Source organism: Phycodurus eques, chromosome 1 (assembly GCF_024500275.1).
Source record: "Phycodurus eques isolate BA_2022a chromosome 1, UOR_Pequ_1.1, whole genome shotgun sequence".
Taxonomy (NCBI): domain Eukaryota; kingdom Metazoa; phylum Chordata; class Actinopteri; order Syngnathiformes; family Syngnathidae; genus Phycodurus; species Phycodurus eques.
In genome coordinates this window covers 6,443,487-6,462,071 of record NC_084525.1, presented here as the reverse complement: position 1 = coordinate 6,462,071, position 18,585 = coordinate 6,443,487, and the positions used below count along the sequence as shown (strand labels likewise).

Genomic DNA, 18,585 nt, shown 5'->3' with positions numbered 1-18,585 from the left:
TGCTTATGGGTGAACAACATCGCTACAGAGATGCTAATTGTTAGCCTGTGTGCCTATAAAGTTTCCCATTGTATGTTTGTTTATGTTACTGAGTTGAGTCGCCTGACACCGTACAGCTCTCCTATCTCATATTTAAGCTTGCAAGTCAATGCAAACAAAACAAAAACAAAACAAGACTGCTGAAGGGCTCTCATATCTCAGAAAACGCATAAGTCAGGTGACACGCATCATCACTAGAGTGTGTTGCTCAACACCGGTTGTGTGTTGTGTGACTAACAGTAAATAAGGCCAATACGATAATTGTGATGTGCGACATTTCAAACATGTTCACCAGCCTACGAGGCAAGAAGTGCTCTCAAAGTCCGCAAACGCATGCACCTCCGTCCCAAAGAGGAAATCTCTGGCATGGCTCCTTGCAGGCAGCAGAGTAAGGATTGGGTCGTATTTTTGGAATGGCGTGCGTGTGTGTGTGTGTGTGTGTGTGTGTGTGCGAGAGAGTGTCGCCTTGTTAGGTGCGCTCAAATGTTTCCCCTAGCAGGGCGAGTCAGGAGACTGCTGGGTGGCAGGGACAGGGGGAGAGGGGCTTTTCTCTGTGGCCACCTGGAAAGCCATGAAACACCTCCGGCTTGTCAGGAAACAAGCTCAAAACTCACTCAGTACAATTCCCTTCATCGGCCTTCGGGTCTAAATTTGAAACAGTTCAAGTAGAGAAGAGGTTTCTTTCCAGATCTTCATGGACACGCTCAGACGAGGAGGCCCACTCAAGTTGAGCACCCAGGATATCTCCAGGCAGTTTTGATGTCAGGGGAAGGCAAAGTAGGTCTGAAGGGGGTTTTAATCTTTAGCCAGGCTACGGGCTCCAAAGCGTCGCTCTCGGGTGTGCGTCCGGGCCGAGATGAGCGGAGGTCGGTTTGAGTTTGATGACGGTGGCGCGTACTGCGGAGGCTGGGAGGGCGGCAAGGCGCACGGCCACGGCATCTGCACCGGCCCCAAAGGCCAGGGCGAGTTCTCCGGATCCTGGAACTATGGCTTCGAGGTGGTGGGGGTCTACACCTGGCCCAGCGGGAACACCTACGAGGGCTACTGGTCGCAGGGCAAACGTCACGGTCTGGGGGTCGAAACCAAAGGGCACTGGATTTACAGAGGAGAATGGACGCACGGCTTTAAGGGGAGGTACGGCATCCGGATAAGTGTCGGCAGTGGGGCGAAATATGAGGGAACGTGGAACAATGGACTTCAGGACGGCTATGGAACTGAAACTTACGCCGATGGAGGTAAGAGATGCAGATGTATCGCAACGTCATTACTTCCAGTGCAGCGGAAGATTCTAGATCAGAGGTGTCCAGGGGGCCATTTGCATCCAGCGTTTATTTATTTTATGATTTATTTTGCGGCATATTCTAAATGTCTACGAGTACTACTAGGGAATAATTAACATGAACAATAAAAACATAATTTTTAGTAACTATTAACACAATGCCGCTCGGCATTCCATTCAATGCCATTCATATCATTAACCGAAGAGCATAATTTTGAACGTTTTCCCAAAAAAAAAAAAAAAAAAAAAACAAATTCAACAAACAAGAGTTCAGTTTCATCGATTCAACCTTTGCAGATTACCATAACATGGATGACTGAGAATCTACACACAAATTAATTTTTTTGCAAGCACACCCGGCATTTTGTATTGTTATTGTGGCCGTATTGTGGTACCATTTATGTTCAAAATGATTTGGGCAACTTTGCTATTCGGCTTTTCTAGATTTGCAGAAACAAGTCAAATACAGTAACACTTTCTATTCCTAATGCTCCGATAAATCAACATAATTCAGTTAAGGCAGCAAAATGGTGTGAATCGCGATTGTTACTCCCTTTTCTGCTCTGAGTGAAGGTCAGCTTAGTACAGTTGGCTCCCTTTTTTTTGGTTCTGAATATGGAGACGTGACCCTGCTGCCGCTGATCAGCACAGGACCAGATCTATTCGAGCGGGATACAGGGGCCGCTGCCCACCCCACGATCCTGAAAAATCCATGACTTTTTGCGTCATTTCGGAGCTGTTTTTCTTTGAAAATGAAGACATATTAAAGTAACATCTCAATGCCGCGCATATCTTTACCTACACTTGGTTTGGTTTTAGCATGCTACTGTAAACGAATGAAAGGTGAAAAATGTCAAAGTGACCGTTACATCCTTGGATGTTTCTGTATGTGGCCCATGGAAGAAAAAGTTTGGACACCCCTGATCTGGGTCCTCAATGATCACAACAAAATACCAAAATGTGTATTCAGTTCCCACTCAGGGATGGTGTGAATGTCAGTGGTTATCTGTGTCCATACAGTATGTGAACTGTGAAAAGCACTTGGAGTTTATTTGTGAATGAAATGCGCAATATAAATAAAGCTGCCTTGCCTTGCCTTGCCTTACCTGTGAGTCAATGGTGACCAGTCCAGGGTGTCGTCAGCTGGGATAGGGTCCGGGTCCCTGTGACCCTCAATAGGATAAGTCGTGTAGTGAAGGAATGGATGGATTCAAACATCACGTGCGAAGTACACAGGATAGTAAAATCCTCATATCCACGTAGAAGTCAGTCTTGCGATGTATTATGTTAACCTATAATATTTCAAGGGTCTGTAGCCTAAGCTGTGAAATTAATTTTAGTGGGCTTCAAGTAACCTGGAAAATTCCACAAAAAAAAAAAAAAAAAAAAGTAGTAAGCTATGGCATTGAAATCGTCTACATTCCAAGTTCATCTAGTACTGTATCATCTTGCTGTCAATAATTTTCGAGGAGTTATCATTTCCATAACTTTAATTGATATGACGTGATGCAGTGATGTGACTGTGGGAAATAACAGAGACAACAATAAAACAGCAGCAGTGGTTCCCCTCGTGCCACAGCTGACTCATCAGCTGTGAGTGAGGACAGGCTTGGTGGACATTGCATTGGGGGGATGGGAGCGATGGTACCAAATGTGTGCATATAATAATAGCCCAAAGCCCCCCCTGCGTGCCCTGCTGGCCTCCCAGCTGCCTTGCTACCACTATAATGCACGCACATGTCCATTTTAGTATGAGATCGAACTACCAGTTGACTTCTCATGAGTTGGCATAAATAAGTCAACCATCGCACACTTCACACATATTTCATTTTGAGGGAATGAACGTTGACACGGCTTCAGATGGTCAAAACGGCGCTCTTACCTGCCCTAATCTCAAGATCTGATAATATATTAAAGTCTGCATGAGTATGTTAAAATTGAAAGGAGAATGTGTGGCGGACAATATGTGTAATTATCTTCAGTAGTTCAAATGGCTTGGAAAACACAACAGCAGCTAATACACGTCCAGTAGTTGCTACCACTAATTCAATATCCTATCAAAGTGATACAACGAGAACAACGCAGGTTCGCACAGCGGTAACAGGAAGCCATGATTGAGCTACTTACTGAGCCTCTTCTGATTAATGTACATGTAAAACCAAAAGATGACAGTTCAAAATCAGGTACAAGGTGTTCATTTTTTTACATTTGAAAGAAGCAATGATTTTACGAAATGCAAAAAACCCAAAACAATTAGGTAAAGGAGGAGGCCACGCCCCTCACTTATGTGCATGAGATGTGCACTGTACGTAATGTGCGCTATAAACAAGCCGATGTTAGCCATGCTGCTACGTTGGCTGCGTGACTTATTCGTATAATAAAGTTTCACTATAACTAGGGATGTCCCGATCCAACTTTTTCACTTCCTATCCGATACCGATATTGCAGCCTTGAGGTTTGACCAACGCCGATATCGGTCCGATCCGATATCACCAATAATCATACATAATCATTACTTATTTTGCGGTGTGGAATGTTACAAAAGGCTTGATCAAATTATATTCCTCAAACAGAACAATAATCAACGACATTAGGTATGAGAAAAACTGATCCATTTATTATTAACCAATGGGCTAAATAAAATCAACTTTAAAAATAAGAATGCATTTGCTTTCTCCACGTGTGTGTCTGTACAGTTTTGAACTTCTTGACTTTTTCCAGAGTTTAAAGAATATATGCCAGAGAGTATTGTTATATTGCCTGTTAATATGTTTACACAGTGTTTGTGTACCAATCTTCATTATTTTGAGATACGAGTGCAGAGAGTTCAATGCTAATTTTCGTTAGCTCGTCAATGGTGTTTTTCATTTGTTGTGTGTTAGCTTTGAGCTCGCGATTTTTGTGCACAAAAAAACGAGGAAAGAAACCAAGTCTGTGATGTGTTTGAACATTCAGTAGGTGTAATTCTTTGTTATGTGTGTTTAGTTTCAAAATAAACTTGAACTGCAGTGTCCATAAAAAACAACTTTAAGCAAGCAACGTTGACTCTTACTCCTTGCTACGATGTTAGCACTGTTGTTGTGGTCACGTGGGCTCCGCATGCCATCTGGGTGCTGCTGGATAAAAGTGCTGGAGCAGAATATGGAATAGAGTGCTTGTTTAACTGTGGTAAAATCGAAGATTTTAGATCCAGTCCGATCCGATACTTGTTTTTTTGCTGACATCGGACCGATTGCCGATCTCAAAGATTGGATCGGGATACCCCTAGCTACAAACAACGTTTATTGGTTTTAGGTTTTATTTTTTGGAATATACAATTAAATATCAAGATGTACAAGATGGGGCCAGAGAAGATTCTTTTTTTCTTTTTTTTCCCCCCACAGATGATTTTACTAATGGGCGGCACAGTGAACGGCTGCTTAGCAAATCTGCCTCACAGTTCTGAGGACCCGGGTTCAAATCCGGCCTCGCCTGTGAGGAGTTTGAATGTTCTCCCCGTGCCTGCTTGGGTTTTCTCCGGGCACTCCGGTTTCCTCCCACATCCCAGAAACATGCATGGTAGGTTGATTGAAGACTCTAAATTGTCCGTAGGTGTGAATGTAAGTGTGAATGGTTGTTTCTACGACTAATGTAATACTGTCAGTTTATACTGACAGTTTCAGCAAACTTGTTTGTTTTTTGAAAACTCTCCCTTTCAGTTGGGGTAAAGATCATTTGGTTAAAATACTTAAAGGGTTCTCACTCCTACTCTTTCACTTGGTTAATTGAAGCTTAGTTTATTAGACCTCCGATACAGTGTAAGCTCAAGCAACTAACTTTTCCTTTCATAGCGGGATTCAGCAGGACATAATGAACAAATCCCAATTGTATTTTTTCAGGTACTTTCCAGGGTCAGTTCACGGGCGGGATGCGGCATGGCTATGGGGTCCGTCAGAGCGTCCCCTATGGCATGGCAGCAGTCGTCCGTTCTCCTCTCCGGACTTCCCTGACCTCCCTACGCAGCGAGCATAGCAATGGCACAGTCCTGCAGCAAGACATCCCTATCATCACCACCACAAGCGTGTCCGGTGAGGAGACTCCTGTTGCCGACCCTGCCCAACTGGGACCATCTCGAGGAGGCTTCGCCCTCACTCTCCAGGTGGATCCAGAGGCAGTGAAACCCAAGAAGAAAGGTCTGTTTCGCAGGAGCGCTCTGCTGGGGAAGCTGAAGAAATCTGACTCGAGCACCTCGCTGTCCAGCCAGAAGAGCAAGATAAGTTTCCTGAGGACGGAATCGGCTTTGAGCTCCAACGCCAGTGAAACCAACTCCACCATCAGCATGGGGGACGAGAGCCTGGCTGGAGCAGAAGACTTCCCCCCTGTTGAGGCAGACATCGATGCCACCACCACAGAAGTCTACATGGGCGAATGGAAGAATGACAAGCGCTCAGGATATGGAATAAGCGAAAGGTCCAGTGGCCTCAAGTACGAAGGCGAGTGGCTGAACAACCAAAGACATGGCTACGGGTGCACCACCTTTGCTGAGGGTGGCAAAGAAGAGGGCAAGTACGTGAACAACATGCTGGTGAAGGCCGTGAAGAAGAGAGTGATCCAACTGAAGGGAACAAAGATCAAGCAGAAGGTGGAGAGGTCCGTGGAGGGCGCTCAGCGGGCCGCTGCCATCGGCAAGCAGAAGGCAGAGATTGCAGCTTCCAGGTAAGTACAAACATGTAAACAAACACAATTGTCAAGCAATAATGACAACTACTGTATGTTGTTTGTTAACAGTGGATGCCATGAAAGATACTTCCAGGAGTGCATGAGGTTGTTGGCTGAGAAGAATGGGAACGTGCATGAGACTGCAGGGGGGGTTACTTCCAAGGGATCAAATTGTAGTTTGGATTTGAAATATATCTTTTGTGACACACCTCATAAACTTGTGATGAAGACGAACTTCCGTGAACAACTGACGCTAAACTTAGCTCGTGCCTGACATGCAAAGATCTTAAACAGTCGAGATTTATCACTTCAACATACCTCCTTGACACCAATTGCTAGTTTCCTATTAGCCAGGGTTTTGGTGGCATCTAGTGCCTGCCTTACAGAGAGACTACAAAAAGCCCAAAATCTGCAGTTCAAGGGTTCCCTGTTTTGCTTCTTCTTATGAATACTGTCCTTCCTATGAATAGTGCCTGCATACTTGTACTTGAGATTTTTGTGGTAGATCATCTGGTGTGTCACATTAGCAGCTCTACGGGATATTTTGTGCACGTGAGGTAGAAATTGAACCCATCGACCTTCATGGGACACATCCAAAACATGTACCTGCTCTTTGCCTAAAGACAATGGTTCCTTGTTTTTTCCCGCCATGGCATCCTCAAACACTTAAAATGAACCTTTAATGGAAGCATTAGATAGCTTTTGTTTTAATAGAGCTATATTCTGTGTTTTATTGTGTAATTTCGTGAGGGGGTAGGGGGAGCTTCTTATATGAGGCTTTGTGAAGTCATTCAGAGAGAATTCATTAATTGTGTACCGTTATGTCTTGAAGAAATACTGGAAGTTTGCTTGAATGAAAACTTCGGAATTTGAGCAGCGAAATCTGTGTTACTCTTGAAATATACCTTATTATTATTATTATTATTACTATCCACAATCCATCTGTGACCGTACAAGGTCTTTTCATCTTCTGCACCTGAAATGATCCTGGTGTTTACAGCAGCATGAGTTCCCCTGACAGACTGCAGACTATCGTTTCAGCACATAGAAATCCAAATATTTCCTTTCAAGTATAAGCACGATACAAGAGTTATGGAAGAGTTTTGATTGGATTGTTGCTTTTAAAAGCCGACGACAATGTCTGGAGACTGCTGACTCGCATTTGTACTTCTGTCACACAGAGCTGGTGTAGGGGCTGCTGTGGTTCGGGTGTTAGTGTCATTGCTCAATTTGCGCACCTCCAAACACCACTTTGGCTTCGCCCTTGCAGAGAACCGACCGAGTGCGACATCCGGACGTCACCAATGACCACCAATTTCAAAAATCAAAGAACTTGAACTAACCCATTTTAGCTGTACCGACGACCAACGTTGGTACCAGCGCTAAGCTTTATAATTAGTAGCAGCTACTGAATCTTCACGTGACGATGAATTGCTTTAATTGAAATCCTTTTGACACTGCCCTTCAGTAATTAAACCAGCACAGTTAACAGCAATGGCAACTACAGTACACTTTACAGTTATGCATTCGAGACACACTGGCATGACGCATCTGTTCCAGGTTTCCTCATTCTTTCCTCTAATCTAGTGTCAGTGGTGGCGGGTTAAAAATACATGTTCAACATGCTCTCTGCTTGGAGAGCCAGACTTGGCCTCCCCAGTCCTGTAACTATTTCACTGACGGTCAGACGCTGTGTGGACATTGTTCTGTTGTACGCGCTGGCAGACAGGCGTCTGGAGGGGTGTTGTGTGTCAGGACGGGGTGTAAATGACGCACACTCAGGGGCCCTGTTGTCACGGAGGAACCCTGACTAAATAAGGACAGGCGCACTCTTGCTGTATCACAATCACAGGGGAATGCAACAGCTGATTATCCCCCACCCTCCCCCTATTTTGCTGCCTTGCCGCAGATACACACCCAAACTGTTTTCTTAAGCTCAACTGCAGTGGCCCTTTCTTTCGTAGCTGCTTCTTGTCCTGGTGAGAAAATCGACTGGCTTAAGAGCCAGAAAATAGGCACACAACTTTCCAGTCAACGCTTGCTCATTTCATCACCCGCTGTCAGCTTTGTCTGTTGCTAACAATTACAGGCCACAGAACTAGGTCCATCTTGCGTCAGTTGTGGTGTCAAATGGTTCCATGGATATAAATATGACACACCTCATCAGCAAGTACTCAGGTAACAAATGAGTAGAGTGTAAACGTACCCCACAAAGCCTTACTTGTGCAGCCCAGCTTGTGCGGTACTGCTGATCGAGGCAATTTGTATGCTGGTGAACCATCAGTGGGTTGTAATATTTGGTAACAAAATGAATTTGTCACATTATATGTTATCATCTCAAGAATCTTTCTATTTTAGGAAGTTTTAATTGTGAATGCTGATGCGGAGGAGAAATTACTCTTGGGTAATTAGATGCTTTGCAACTCACTGTCATTTAACCTCAAAGCAATGCTGAAATAACGGATGAAATGAACACTCAATATATAGAATATTTCATTTGCCAAACACAGTTAGTCAGTGTATGTTCTAGAGCATGTAGTCATCTTTTTATAGAAAGTAAGTCACTCTTTCGCGTTCGCTGTGCCCGCTCCCGCTCTGCACACAGTTAAAAAGGACCCTTCACACAGATCCAGTGGCACATGCCACAATGACGGAAGATCTCGCCATCAACAGGCAGCACGACAAAAAAAAAAAAAGAGATCACCCGTGCCGTGAGAAGAGGCCGTTACATTTGTGTACATAAGTATAGTGTGGTATAGTATAGCACAGTATGGATTAGTCGTGTAGAGTTCTGCAGCCATACAATATTGCATAGTGCAGTACAGTGTAGCCTATTGTATCACGATACTGTCTCTTATATGATATAGAAGTATGGTATATGGTACAGTCCGTATAGTAGGTACTCGTAGGGTAGTACAGGTATAGCATGTTTTAGTGTGCTATCCTACAGTAGAATCAGAATCAGAATGATGATACATTAGTATCGTATACAGTAATGTAATAAGTGGTGGATTTCTGCAGCCATACAGTACAGTACAGTACAGTATAGTGTAGTATTATATTGTGTATTATAGTGCAGTGTCGCCTTGAGATACAAGTTGAATTCCTTCACTGACCACGTTCTAGATCAAAACGAGAAAAATGAATGGAAATGAAAAGAACCCCAAAGAACATGCCTACAGACATAATTACTACATGGAAACGGTTGCAACTAAGCTGCGTAAGCTGCAGTAATATTATTTGTTTTTCACAAAGGATAAAGGAAATGTGCCAGTGAGTATTGTAATATAATTTGGCTACGTGTGTTGCTCCACCATTTGCGTTCAAATAATCCGTTGCTTAAAAGGTTATAACACTGCGACACCAATTTGTTGATAACTAGTTTTGAAATCAGAAGACACGGATAATAGTCTGTACAAGTATTGTTTAAGTTACTGTAGAAGAAAGGTTTGGTAACAGAAAAATGCAATTATCTCAACATTATTGTTTATTATTATGACAATTTGGAATTTGGGTACAGATTTGAGCAAAAATCACGGAAGTTGACGAGCATGATTTTCTTTCGCGGGCCACATAAAATGATGTGGCCGGCCGCATCTGGCCCGCGGGCCCCGAGTTTGACACCTATGCCTTAGGGGTTTTAGCGGGTTGTTTTCATATTTAAACAGAGTATTGTAGTATCGTAGATGGTTGGAAAATACTGTAAGCATATTTGTAATTCGTAGTTAATGTGTCATTCACTCTCACCGTGACGAACTGGTCATCTCTCATCCTTTGCTTTATGGTCCTCAATCATGCATTTTTACTATTGATATGTCTTTTGGGCTGATTGCAGAATAGTTAGCATGTGTAATCGGTTTTAAGAATGCGCAATCTTCAATTTTGATAGCTGCGCAACGAACGAGAATGTTGTGACTGTATGAATGCTTATGCCATCCATCCATCCACGTGTTCTTTTTTCAATTAAGGATTGGATTACTTGGTACTTTATAATCTTTACAATCTCGTTGTGTGCGTTACTTGTTCTTGTGTTACTTTTAACAGAATTTCCCTCTGGGACAAAAAGGGCTTCTTAGTAAACCACAGCCTTTATAAGGTTCAAATGTGGATGTACTGTAAATGAAATTTAGCATCCCTGCCATTTGCTGTTTAACTCCCGAAGGAACTCGTTGTTTATGTGTAACGATGAAGGCTCTCCCGCATTTTGACAACTTGACAGTCTATTTAAGAAATGCAATGTGTTTTTTTTGTTGTTGTTGTTTTTTTTTATAATGCCTTGCACAACTGTGTTGTGCGCACACTCTGGCCGCTTCACTATGTGTGAGTTTGTTTGTGTTTATGTACCAGCTGGCAAGAAGACTTTGATGGTGACCGGCTTCTCTTTGGAGGATGTGAATGATGTGCAGTAGCCCACAGCTCCCTTTTGTCACTGGTAGAAAGGCATCATTAAGTTTCACACAAAAAGCAGAGCGAAGGTCCTCAGGAATAATTCTGCTATTGGGCAAAATAGTAACACAATAATAAGAACAATCATCCTGATGCCGCAAATGACCATTGCTGGTATTTCAAATATCCTCAGTACCTCAAAATCTTTGAACTCTGAAAGTGTGAAATGTGACAATTGGCACTTAACATTGTCATTATCCTCACACTGTAGGTTTTGATTGTTTTATTGGCACTTTACATTGTTCAGACGCATAATGTTTGTAATAACGAATTGTAACATTGGCCTCTGTCGGCTCGGAGGTAGAAGGCTGCGCGCGCGGGAGGAGGCCATCTGTCGCCACCCTCTCTTGGCCGTCATGAACTGGCTGCCATTTGTTCAGCTATGAAACACAATCTTCTGTTTGGAGGAAATCACGAACTAGATACAGTTGATACATGGGAGCCAATAAAATCTGCGGTGAGCGTTGCTAGCTTGAACTTGAAGGTTTTCTAAAATGCGAAACGTGAAATTGGATGTGATCCCAGCCAGTGTGAGACCTGCTTCAGTAACAAGAGGCGTGGCCAACACATTTACTCAAGTAATATACATAAAAATACAAATCGCCGTTCAGTTTTATGTGTCATATATTCTCCGCTCTTCATTTCAGAGAGGAAGATAGGGCTGGGCAATGTAGTCTGAAAATAAAATCCCTTATTTTTTTGGAATCCCCAAAAATCCAAGTTCAATTTTGCTTTTTGAGTCACTGAAAAAAAATCAATATGCCCCCAAAAAAAGGTTTATCGATTAAATCGATTAATCATCCAGCTCAAGGGAAATGTTGAATTTACTACTGTGTTACATTTGATAACGCTTTACTTGCTTATATGATGAACATTTGACTAACTGGCCTGTCAGTATTTTTTCCATGGATGACTTGAAGAAATCATTGTGCTGTCACTTTTGTCTCACCAAAATAAAGGTTACTGATAAATTGGTAGATATATATATATATATATATATATATATATATATATATTTATCCATACAATAAGCCCCTGCTTTATGATGTCACGACTAGCCATTTGGATGACTGTATGGAAATTCCAAATGTTAAACACAGAACATTATTACATTATCACGTGAACAAAAACAGATGCAGCCAGAACAAATGAAAAATATAAGATCATTAAGATATTTTTCCATGAGTCTGATAATTGCTGTGGTGTCCGCTGGTTCCATTTTCTCAGTTGTGATTACTTTCTGTGCTTTATAATCCTATAGTATGAATATGTTTGACTTGGTATTTGCCCAAAGAATAGTAACCCTGACAAAGTCTTCAAAACGCTTGCATGCAGGAATTGTGACTTTATCACTCTTGAAGCTTGGGGGGGGGGGGGGGGGGGGGGGCAGGGGTTGGCCTGGGCAACAATGAATAAAATAACACCATGACATTTCTATACTATTAAATGCATTGCAAAAACATGAAACCAAATTACATGTCAAAGTTACATATCCAGCACCACAATGGAGGCTGGTGTGTTACCCCTCTGTTGTACAGTAAGTGCAAACAACACTCCTCAAAACCAAGTCAGTGTCGAAGTGTAGCACAGAAAAAGGAATATCTATGACAAAAACACAACAAGGTTTCAGGAATGAATGGGTATGAACAGTTCACATACTGTATAGCAAGATGTGCATAATGTTTATTTTAGTGGACAGTTTCCGCCCCAGGAATTAAATCACTCCAAAGGCCTTATCTGCTGGTCTAAACTCAATCAGGAGCACTGACCTAAATTCTCACATATCTTCCATGGAATTGTACGAACTGATTCCCAACAGTCTATTCTCTTCATTTTGCAGCCTTTCTCTTGGCTGAAAATGTTCCAGTGCATGTTGGTCGATTTAAAAAGAGAAAAAAAGAAAAAATGTTGTCCAATCAGATTTTAGCCTCACTTTGTTTCTATGCCTTTCTAATCTGACCATGGCCTTCAGAATTACTAACGCTGGCTCGTGTAACTTCATCTTTATTACCAATGGGACTGTTTGTTTTTCTTTAACCAATCAGATTTAAAATCAGAGGGCAACCGAGCCGGACCAAAATAATGTCATAATTTTTCTGATTGGTTGGTCAGAAAAAAACTGTTGAACTATTACTACGATCATTATGATAATATTGATTGTTCACAGTATTGTCAAGTCAAGTGAGTGCCCACTGAAGGCGCAGGTACCAAATCCACAGCCCGCCACTGCCTTTCCCGTTGCACTTCTGAATTTCCTACGGCCATCCTGTCGTCTTGAGGACTTTTTTTCACACTCTCAATGGCTGACCAGTTGGTAGCAATGAACGGGATGGGACACAACTCGTGCCCACTCTCGTGATTGATGTGCAATGTTGACATCAAGAGTCATGGACCTGTATAACAAAGAAAAATACTTTTGAATTGCTGTCCACTGTCGGGAAACGAGTCTGCAGGTTTCATTTTTGTGACTGTCGTAAATCCAGCGCTGCGTGTGGCGTTAACTCTACGAGGAGGCAGGTTAGCTTGCAGCTTTGCACGACAATCAAGATACGCCGGTTTTTACGCTTGAACACAGTTGCACCGTCTATGTAAATAGAGCCCTGTACGGGTGTTATTGGGGATTAGGATTTATTCTAACACTGGCTTGGAAAAAAGAACAGATGGCTCTTGGTTATGGTCATACATAAAAAGTGACTGAGTTCTCAACAGTAGGTGAAGCGAAGACTTGCTGAGTGCATGTGGACAGGTGGAACTACTCTCATCTCAAAGGGAACCTCAGGAGCATGTAATTGTTCCAGTGGGACTCACCAAGCAACACACAGCCTCGGAGGCTATTTTCAGCTCAGTGTGAAGTTACACTTTGTCAACTGAATCCATCATCACAAATCACCAGTAGCCTCGAATGGTCAGTATTCAGCTGCCCAAGTGTAAGTTAGGGAGCATAGTCGTGTCTTCCTTTAGGTCCGTTTTTGTTCTCAGCAATGCGGAACATCTCTCTTTCTTGGTAAGAGAGTGAATGTTATGTTGCTGTTGAGTCTACACTGCATTAACACGCCGTACGTGTCCCCTTCAGGTCCGCCCACGCTAAAGCCAAGTCAGACGGAGCCGATCAGGCCGCTCAAGCCTCCAACGGCGAATCCAGCATCGCCAGGCTGGTGGCCAAAGAGCTCTCGCCTTCCTTCTACCAGCCAGGTCAGAGGACAGCATCATCATGCTAACAATACTTTTAACGTTATGGTCTTGAATGTCATGGTTTCCCATCTTGAAACCCAAATTAAAAACAATAACAATCATCTTCAACCCCAACACTGTCAAAAAAACTTCATTCATAACCGAGACCTTGTATGAAACCCATCCATCCATCCATTTTCTGAGCCGCTTCTCCTCACTAGGGCCGCGGGCGTGCTGGAGCCTATCCCAGCTGTCATCGGGCAGGAGGCGGGGTACACCCTGCACTGGTTGCCAGCCAATCGCAGGGCACATCGAAACAGACAACCATTCGCACTCACAGTCATGCCTGCGGGCAATTTAGAGTCTCCAATTCATGCATGTTTTTGGGATGTGGGAGGAAACCGGAGTGCCCGGGGAAGACCCACGCAGGCACGGGGAGAACATGCAAACTCCACACAGGCGGGGCCGGGGATTGAACCCCGGTCCTCAGGACTGTGAGGCTGACGCTCTAACCAGTCGGCCACCGTGCCGCCCTTGTATGGTATGAAACCCTGATTTGAAATCCTAACCCTGTCTTGAAAACCTAATGAACGCATTCACTGCTCCGGATGTAGGCATTGAGGAGGGTTTTGCCCAGCTTTTCTGTGAAATTCAGGTTTGTAAACCACTTTAATGACTAACAGATCCCTGTAGATGGCGGCGTTTCATCGCTTCAGATTTGAGATCAGCACAGCTTTTGAGTAGAAGATCAAAATGAAGGTGTCAATCTCGACTTGTTATGTCTATTATGAGGGAGAGAAAGGCCAACACGTTGGAAGTAAAGCAAGTTTAGGCGCCACTCGAACAGAGTATCGACTGTACTGTCTGTGCAAGGGAGTGTGTCACGATCATGAGAAAAGATAACATGGCGTGAATGACGAAGACCATGTAAAAAAGCCACAGACGTTAAACTGGAGCCATGCAGGGAGTCAGCGTCGCTCCCGGCATGTTTCACAGATGCGTATCTGTAAATAAATCATTTTGCTGTCAAATAGTTTGTATAGTTGGAGGTGTAACAAAATCTTTTTCCAAAACCTGGTTTTCTTTCGGTAGGTTTGGTGCTTGTATCGTCGTAGAACGTAATATTCTGTGGGCCTTGAAAGATTTGTCCAAATGTTTTGAAAACCATAATCCTACTTTGAAACCCTAACTCATTAATGAAAGGTTAACTTGAAAACCTAACGGTCAGCCTGGCTTGACATTTCGCTGTAGAATGTCCCTACCACACTATGCGACCATATCAATAAAATGCAAACAGAGGTCCACACTGGTGGAACGCAAATGTGAGCACAAATATGAGTTCACGTATCATTTGCAGCTGACAAATAAACTTCTCACCGCTTTAGCAGCGTATCGCTGAACTGTAGCTTGACCTGGCGGATCGTCTGCTGAGGCTCGCTGCCGAGGTCGTCGCATTTGAATGTCTAAAAAAAGGACTTAGACTTCTTATTTGGACTCAGAGATCATATCAGTTTCATTGCCCGTCTGGAAACTCACACAACATTCATCCATACAAAAGTGGCAGTGTCTTTTTTTTCAGGTCTTGTTTTTTTTTTTTTTTCCTACTGTGTGAAAGTGAGGCAGTGTAAAAATAAGAAAATTCACACAGAGGGAAAAAAAAGCAAAACTGTCTTTGTTTTCTCAGTCCGATTGTACAAATGTCTTGCTAAGCCCATCTGTATATAGCAGAGGACAACACGCACGGACAGTCTGAATACGTGACATTCTTTTACTTACAAAACTAAAATTGAAAAACAGGAATTTGTCGAACTTGTCATTTAAATTCCTATCGTATTTTCATACACACTTTCTGTGGAAATCCTTTTACATAACAGCTTACAGAGCCCAATCCTAGTCATAAATCAGACGTAGATTAATCCTTATTGAGTAAAAGTTCTCCACCCTGGCAGATGTCGTTTAGAGTGGACGTTTTTTAAAAAGTGACATTTTATTTGTAATAATGTAATTCTCTCGAGTGTCTGCTCACTCATTAAGTGTGTAATTACAAAAACAAATATGTTTTTTTTTGTGAGCTGTCCACCCAAGACCTGACATCTTCGTAGGTGAGGATCTGACTATCCAAAACTACATTGAACCACTATCACCTCAAAGCCAAAAGCCAAATTGAGCTGCAGTGTTGTTGAATGCACAGATTATTAGCATTCGCTAACAATGCTATCAGCGATGGCTTCCGACAACCACTACATAAACATACCATCAGTGGGAGGAAAAAGTATGTGCACCCTTTAGAATTTCTTACGTTTCTGCATAAATCGGTCACAAAATGTGTTCTGATTTCCATCAAAGCAGAAGCCTGCTTCGACTTATAACACCCAAGCAATTATATATTGTCATATTTTTATTGAAAATGAAAAAAAAAAAAACATTCATGGGAGAGGGAGGGAAAAAAGGAGTGAAACCTTGGATTTGAATTGGTTGACCATCCTTTGGCAGAAATAAACTCAAGCAAATGTTTTCCTGTAGTTGCAGATTAGATGTGCACAACGATCAGGATAAAAGTTGGACCAGTCCTCTTTACAAAACTGTTGCCATTCAGCAAGATCCCTGGGATGTCTGATGTGAATATTCCACAGATCCACTAAATATGGCACATTATAGTTTCAAACACATTTGAATATTGCACAGTAGGGTCAGGGTTTTGACTGTCAGTGTTAGCTTAGGGTGGTATAGGCTTTTGGGAAAAAAATGTTCTTGAGTTTGTTTGTCCTTGCTCTAATAAATCTGTAGCCTTTTAGACTATTGCGGTTCTGTAACCTGTTAATTCAACTGATCCCGCACAGGTCCGGAGTATCTGAAGAAGAGGCAAATGCCGGAAGTTGGGGAGGGAAGTGAGAGCACTGATATAGTCATGCATGAGCCACTGTTGGCCGAGGAGGAGCCCCTGCCTACCCCGCCCGAAAGCCCGATCGTGAACGAACTTGACAGCCTCATGCCTGGATCCTCTCCGGGTCGCACCCCCTCCCCCAGTCCAGGCATCTTCATCAAGGAGGACCCCAAACTTTTAGGTCCTGGCAACTGGAATGATGATAAAGCTAGTAAAGGCAGTGGCAGTAAAGGTAGCAGTAAGCCCAACAGCAGGCCCAGTAGTCGCCCCACCACACCTTCACTCCCTGTTCCTATTCCAACTGCACCAGAGGGCGCCAGCGGTCACAGCCTCTCCCGAACCCCAAGTCGCCACAGCACCAAGAACGAGCAGGGATCTGATTTGGAGATCAAACCCTTGCAGAAATTTGATGCAGAGGTGAATACTCCAGACACCACGTCTGCATCCAAATCTGCAAAAAACTCTTTTATTGCTCCGGATGAAGAGGAAAAGCTGGGCACCAGCCCCAAAGTGGCCCTGGGAGCTGCCACTCCAAATTCTAAAGCCAATGATCTCAAGCCCCAAAGACTTCCGACAGTTCACGATCGAGAGCAGTTGAGGGAGGCGAGCAGGCCTTCTATCAAAGTGGAAACAAAGCTGCCGCCAAAACGACAAGCCAGCCCTGCACCATCCCCAAAGCCTGCCACCAATTATGAACCTAAGACAGTGGCCAAGCATGTGGAAACCAAAACCAACTGTGCCAAACCTGTCTTGAAAGTGGATCCCAAAACAGAAGCCCGACTGAAGGCACCAATGTTGAATTCAAATACTGAAGTTACTGCAGATTCTTTGGAGCAGGAGGTAACGACGGGAGATGCTCACGCTGTTGTTGTATTCAGACTTTTCACACTGTTCGGTTTTGTCATTTATTTGCATCATTTTAGTTGGCAAATCAATCATCCTCAAGCCGGTTGCAGTCTCGCATTAGGCCTTCTTGAAAGACAACGTCACATACTCGTGCTAATCATACAAACGACAACAAACTTCCACTATTCGCCGACGGTCGGGACCCAGCCCGTTTGCATATAGAGAATAACCGCAAGTCATAAATATACCACAAACTATGATCCTAAAGCCCTGAAAAATAAGTTCAAACACATCATATAGGAATCTAAAAAAAATAAAGCTATCTCTTGTCTCTTATAGTAAGCAGATATCGTGAACATTCTCACTTGGTTTGTAGAGGAGCATTTCGGAGGTGTTCTCCCAATGTCATGACTCTATGGACTCACATGTTCTTTCCTTCTCAAGAGCCCCAACACCATCATGATCTGCATGGTCATCCTGCTCAACGTCGGTTTGGCCATTCTCTTCGTGCACATTTTGTCATGAGGCGTTTGTCGCCACCTCAGGTATGGCGCATGTTTGTTCAGTGTTCCTACGCATCGCGAATGTAACAGCGAGAAGCGCCGAAAAATAGCTTTTCTTGCTGCAGGTCGCCATCCGCGTCGTAGTGAGACGGCCTGCCTGCCTGCCCGCCTGCCGCAGTTTGCACCAGAGCTCAACGAGATGTGGAGGGAAATCAGAAGCCTTGTGTGAACGGCAGCAGCTCCTCTTCTCTGAGTGTCTGTTGGTGTGACTGTGTGAGGCCCTGTCAGGCTGCTGTCTCTGCAGACCACTGAGAAGCTGAAGGACACTGAATGACTGAAATGGCTCAGTATGAAGTTTCCGTGCTAAAGTGGGGGGAGGGCGGGATGGTTGAATGCCCCATTGCTTCCACTAGAGGAGCTCTGAATGCGCTGAAGGAGTCAATATTCAACTCATGATGCCCCCAGTATGTCAACATTATGCAAAAAAAAAAAGCTTTTATTAAATCCTTAACTACCACACAAGCTTGCTCTCACAACACCCGAGCAGGTGTTTTAATTTATTAAATCCTCACAATGTTTTTTTGGTTTTGTGTTGTTATTGAAGCCAATGAAATTATTTAAAATTAGAATATTCCTCTCACTGTGCCTCGCTGCCAACGGTTTCTCATTCCCGAATAGTCCTACACATCAACCCGTGACCCAATTCTTAACTGTAATGA

The 18,585-nt window shown here is 43.4% G+C and overlaps 1 protein-coding gene across 1 annotated transcript; it reads left to right on the top strand.

Annotated features, from left to right (window-relative positions):
• The first annotated feature begins 545 nt into the window (after positions 1–545).
• Positions 546–18,428, top strand: jph2 (junctophilin 2). The gene is made up of 6 exons (XM_061671857.1): positions 546–1,274; positions 5,197–6,013; positions 13,536–13,654; positions 16,474–17,357; positions 17,808–17,908; positions 17,992–18,428. The coding sequence occupies exons 1-5, from the start codon at positions 896–898 to the stop codon at positions 17,886–17,888; spliced, it is 2,280 nt and encodes a 759-aa protein (XP_061527841.1). The 5' UTR covers positions 546–895; the 3' UTR covers positions 17,889–17,908; positions 17,992–18,428.
• Positions 18,429–18,585: the final 157 nt, after the last annotated feature.

What these genes read in the sequence shown, in the direction of transcription:
- jph2 (XM_061671857.1), top strand. Translation starts at nt 896, where the DNA reads ATGAGCGGAGGTCGGTTTGAGTTTGATGACGGTGGCGCGTACTGCGGA. An exon ending in GCCTTCCTTCTACCAGCCAG is followed by an intron (nt 13,655 to 16,473) that starts GTCAGAGGACAG and finishes GATCCCGCACAG; the next exon opens with GTCCGGAGTATCTGAAGAAG. An exon ending in CAGATTCTTTGGAGCAGGAG is followed by an intron (nt 17,358 to 17,807) that starts GTAACGACGGGA and finishes TTCCTTCTCAAG; the next exon opens with AGCCCCAACACCATCATGAT.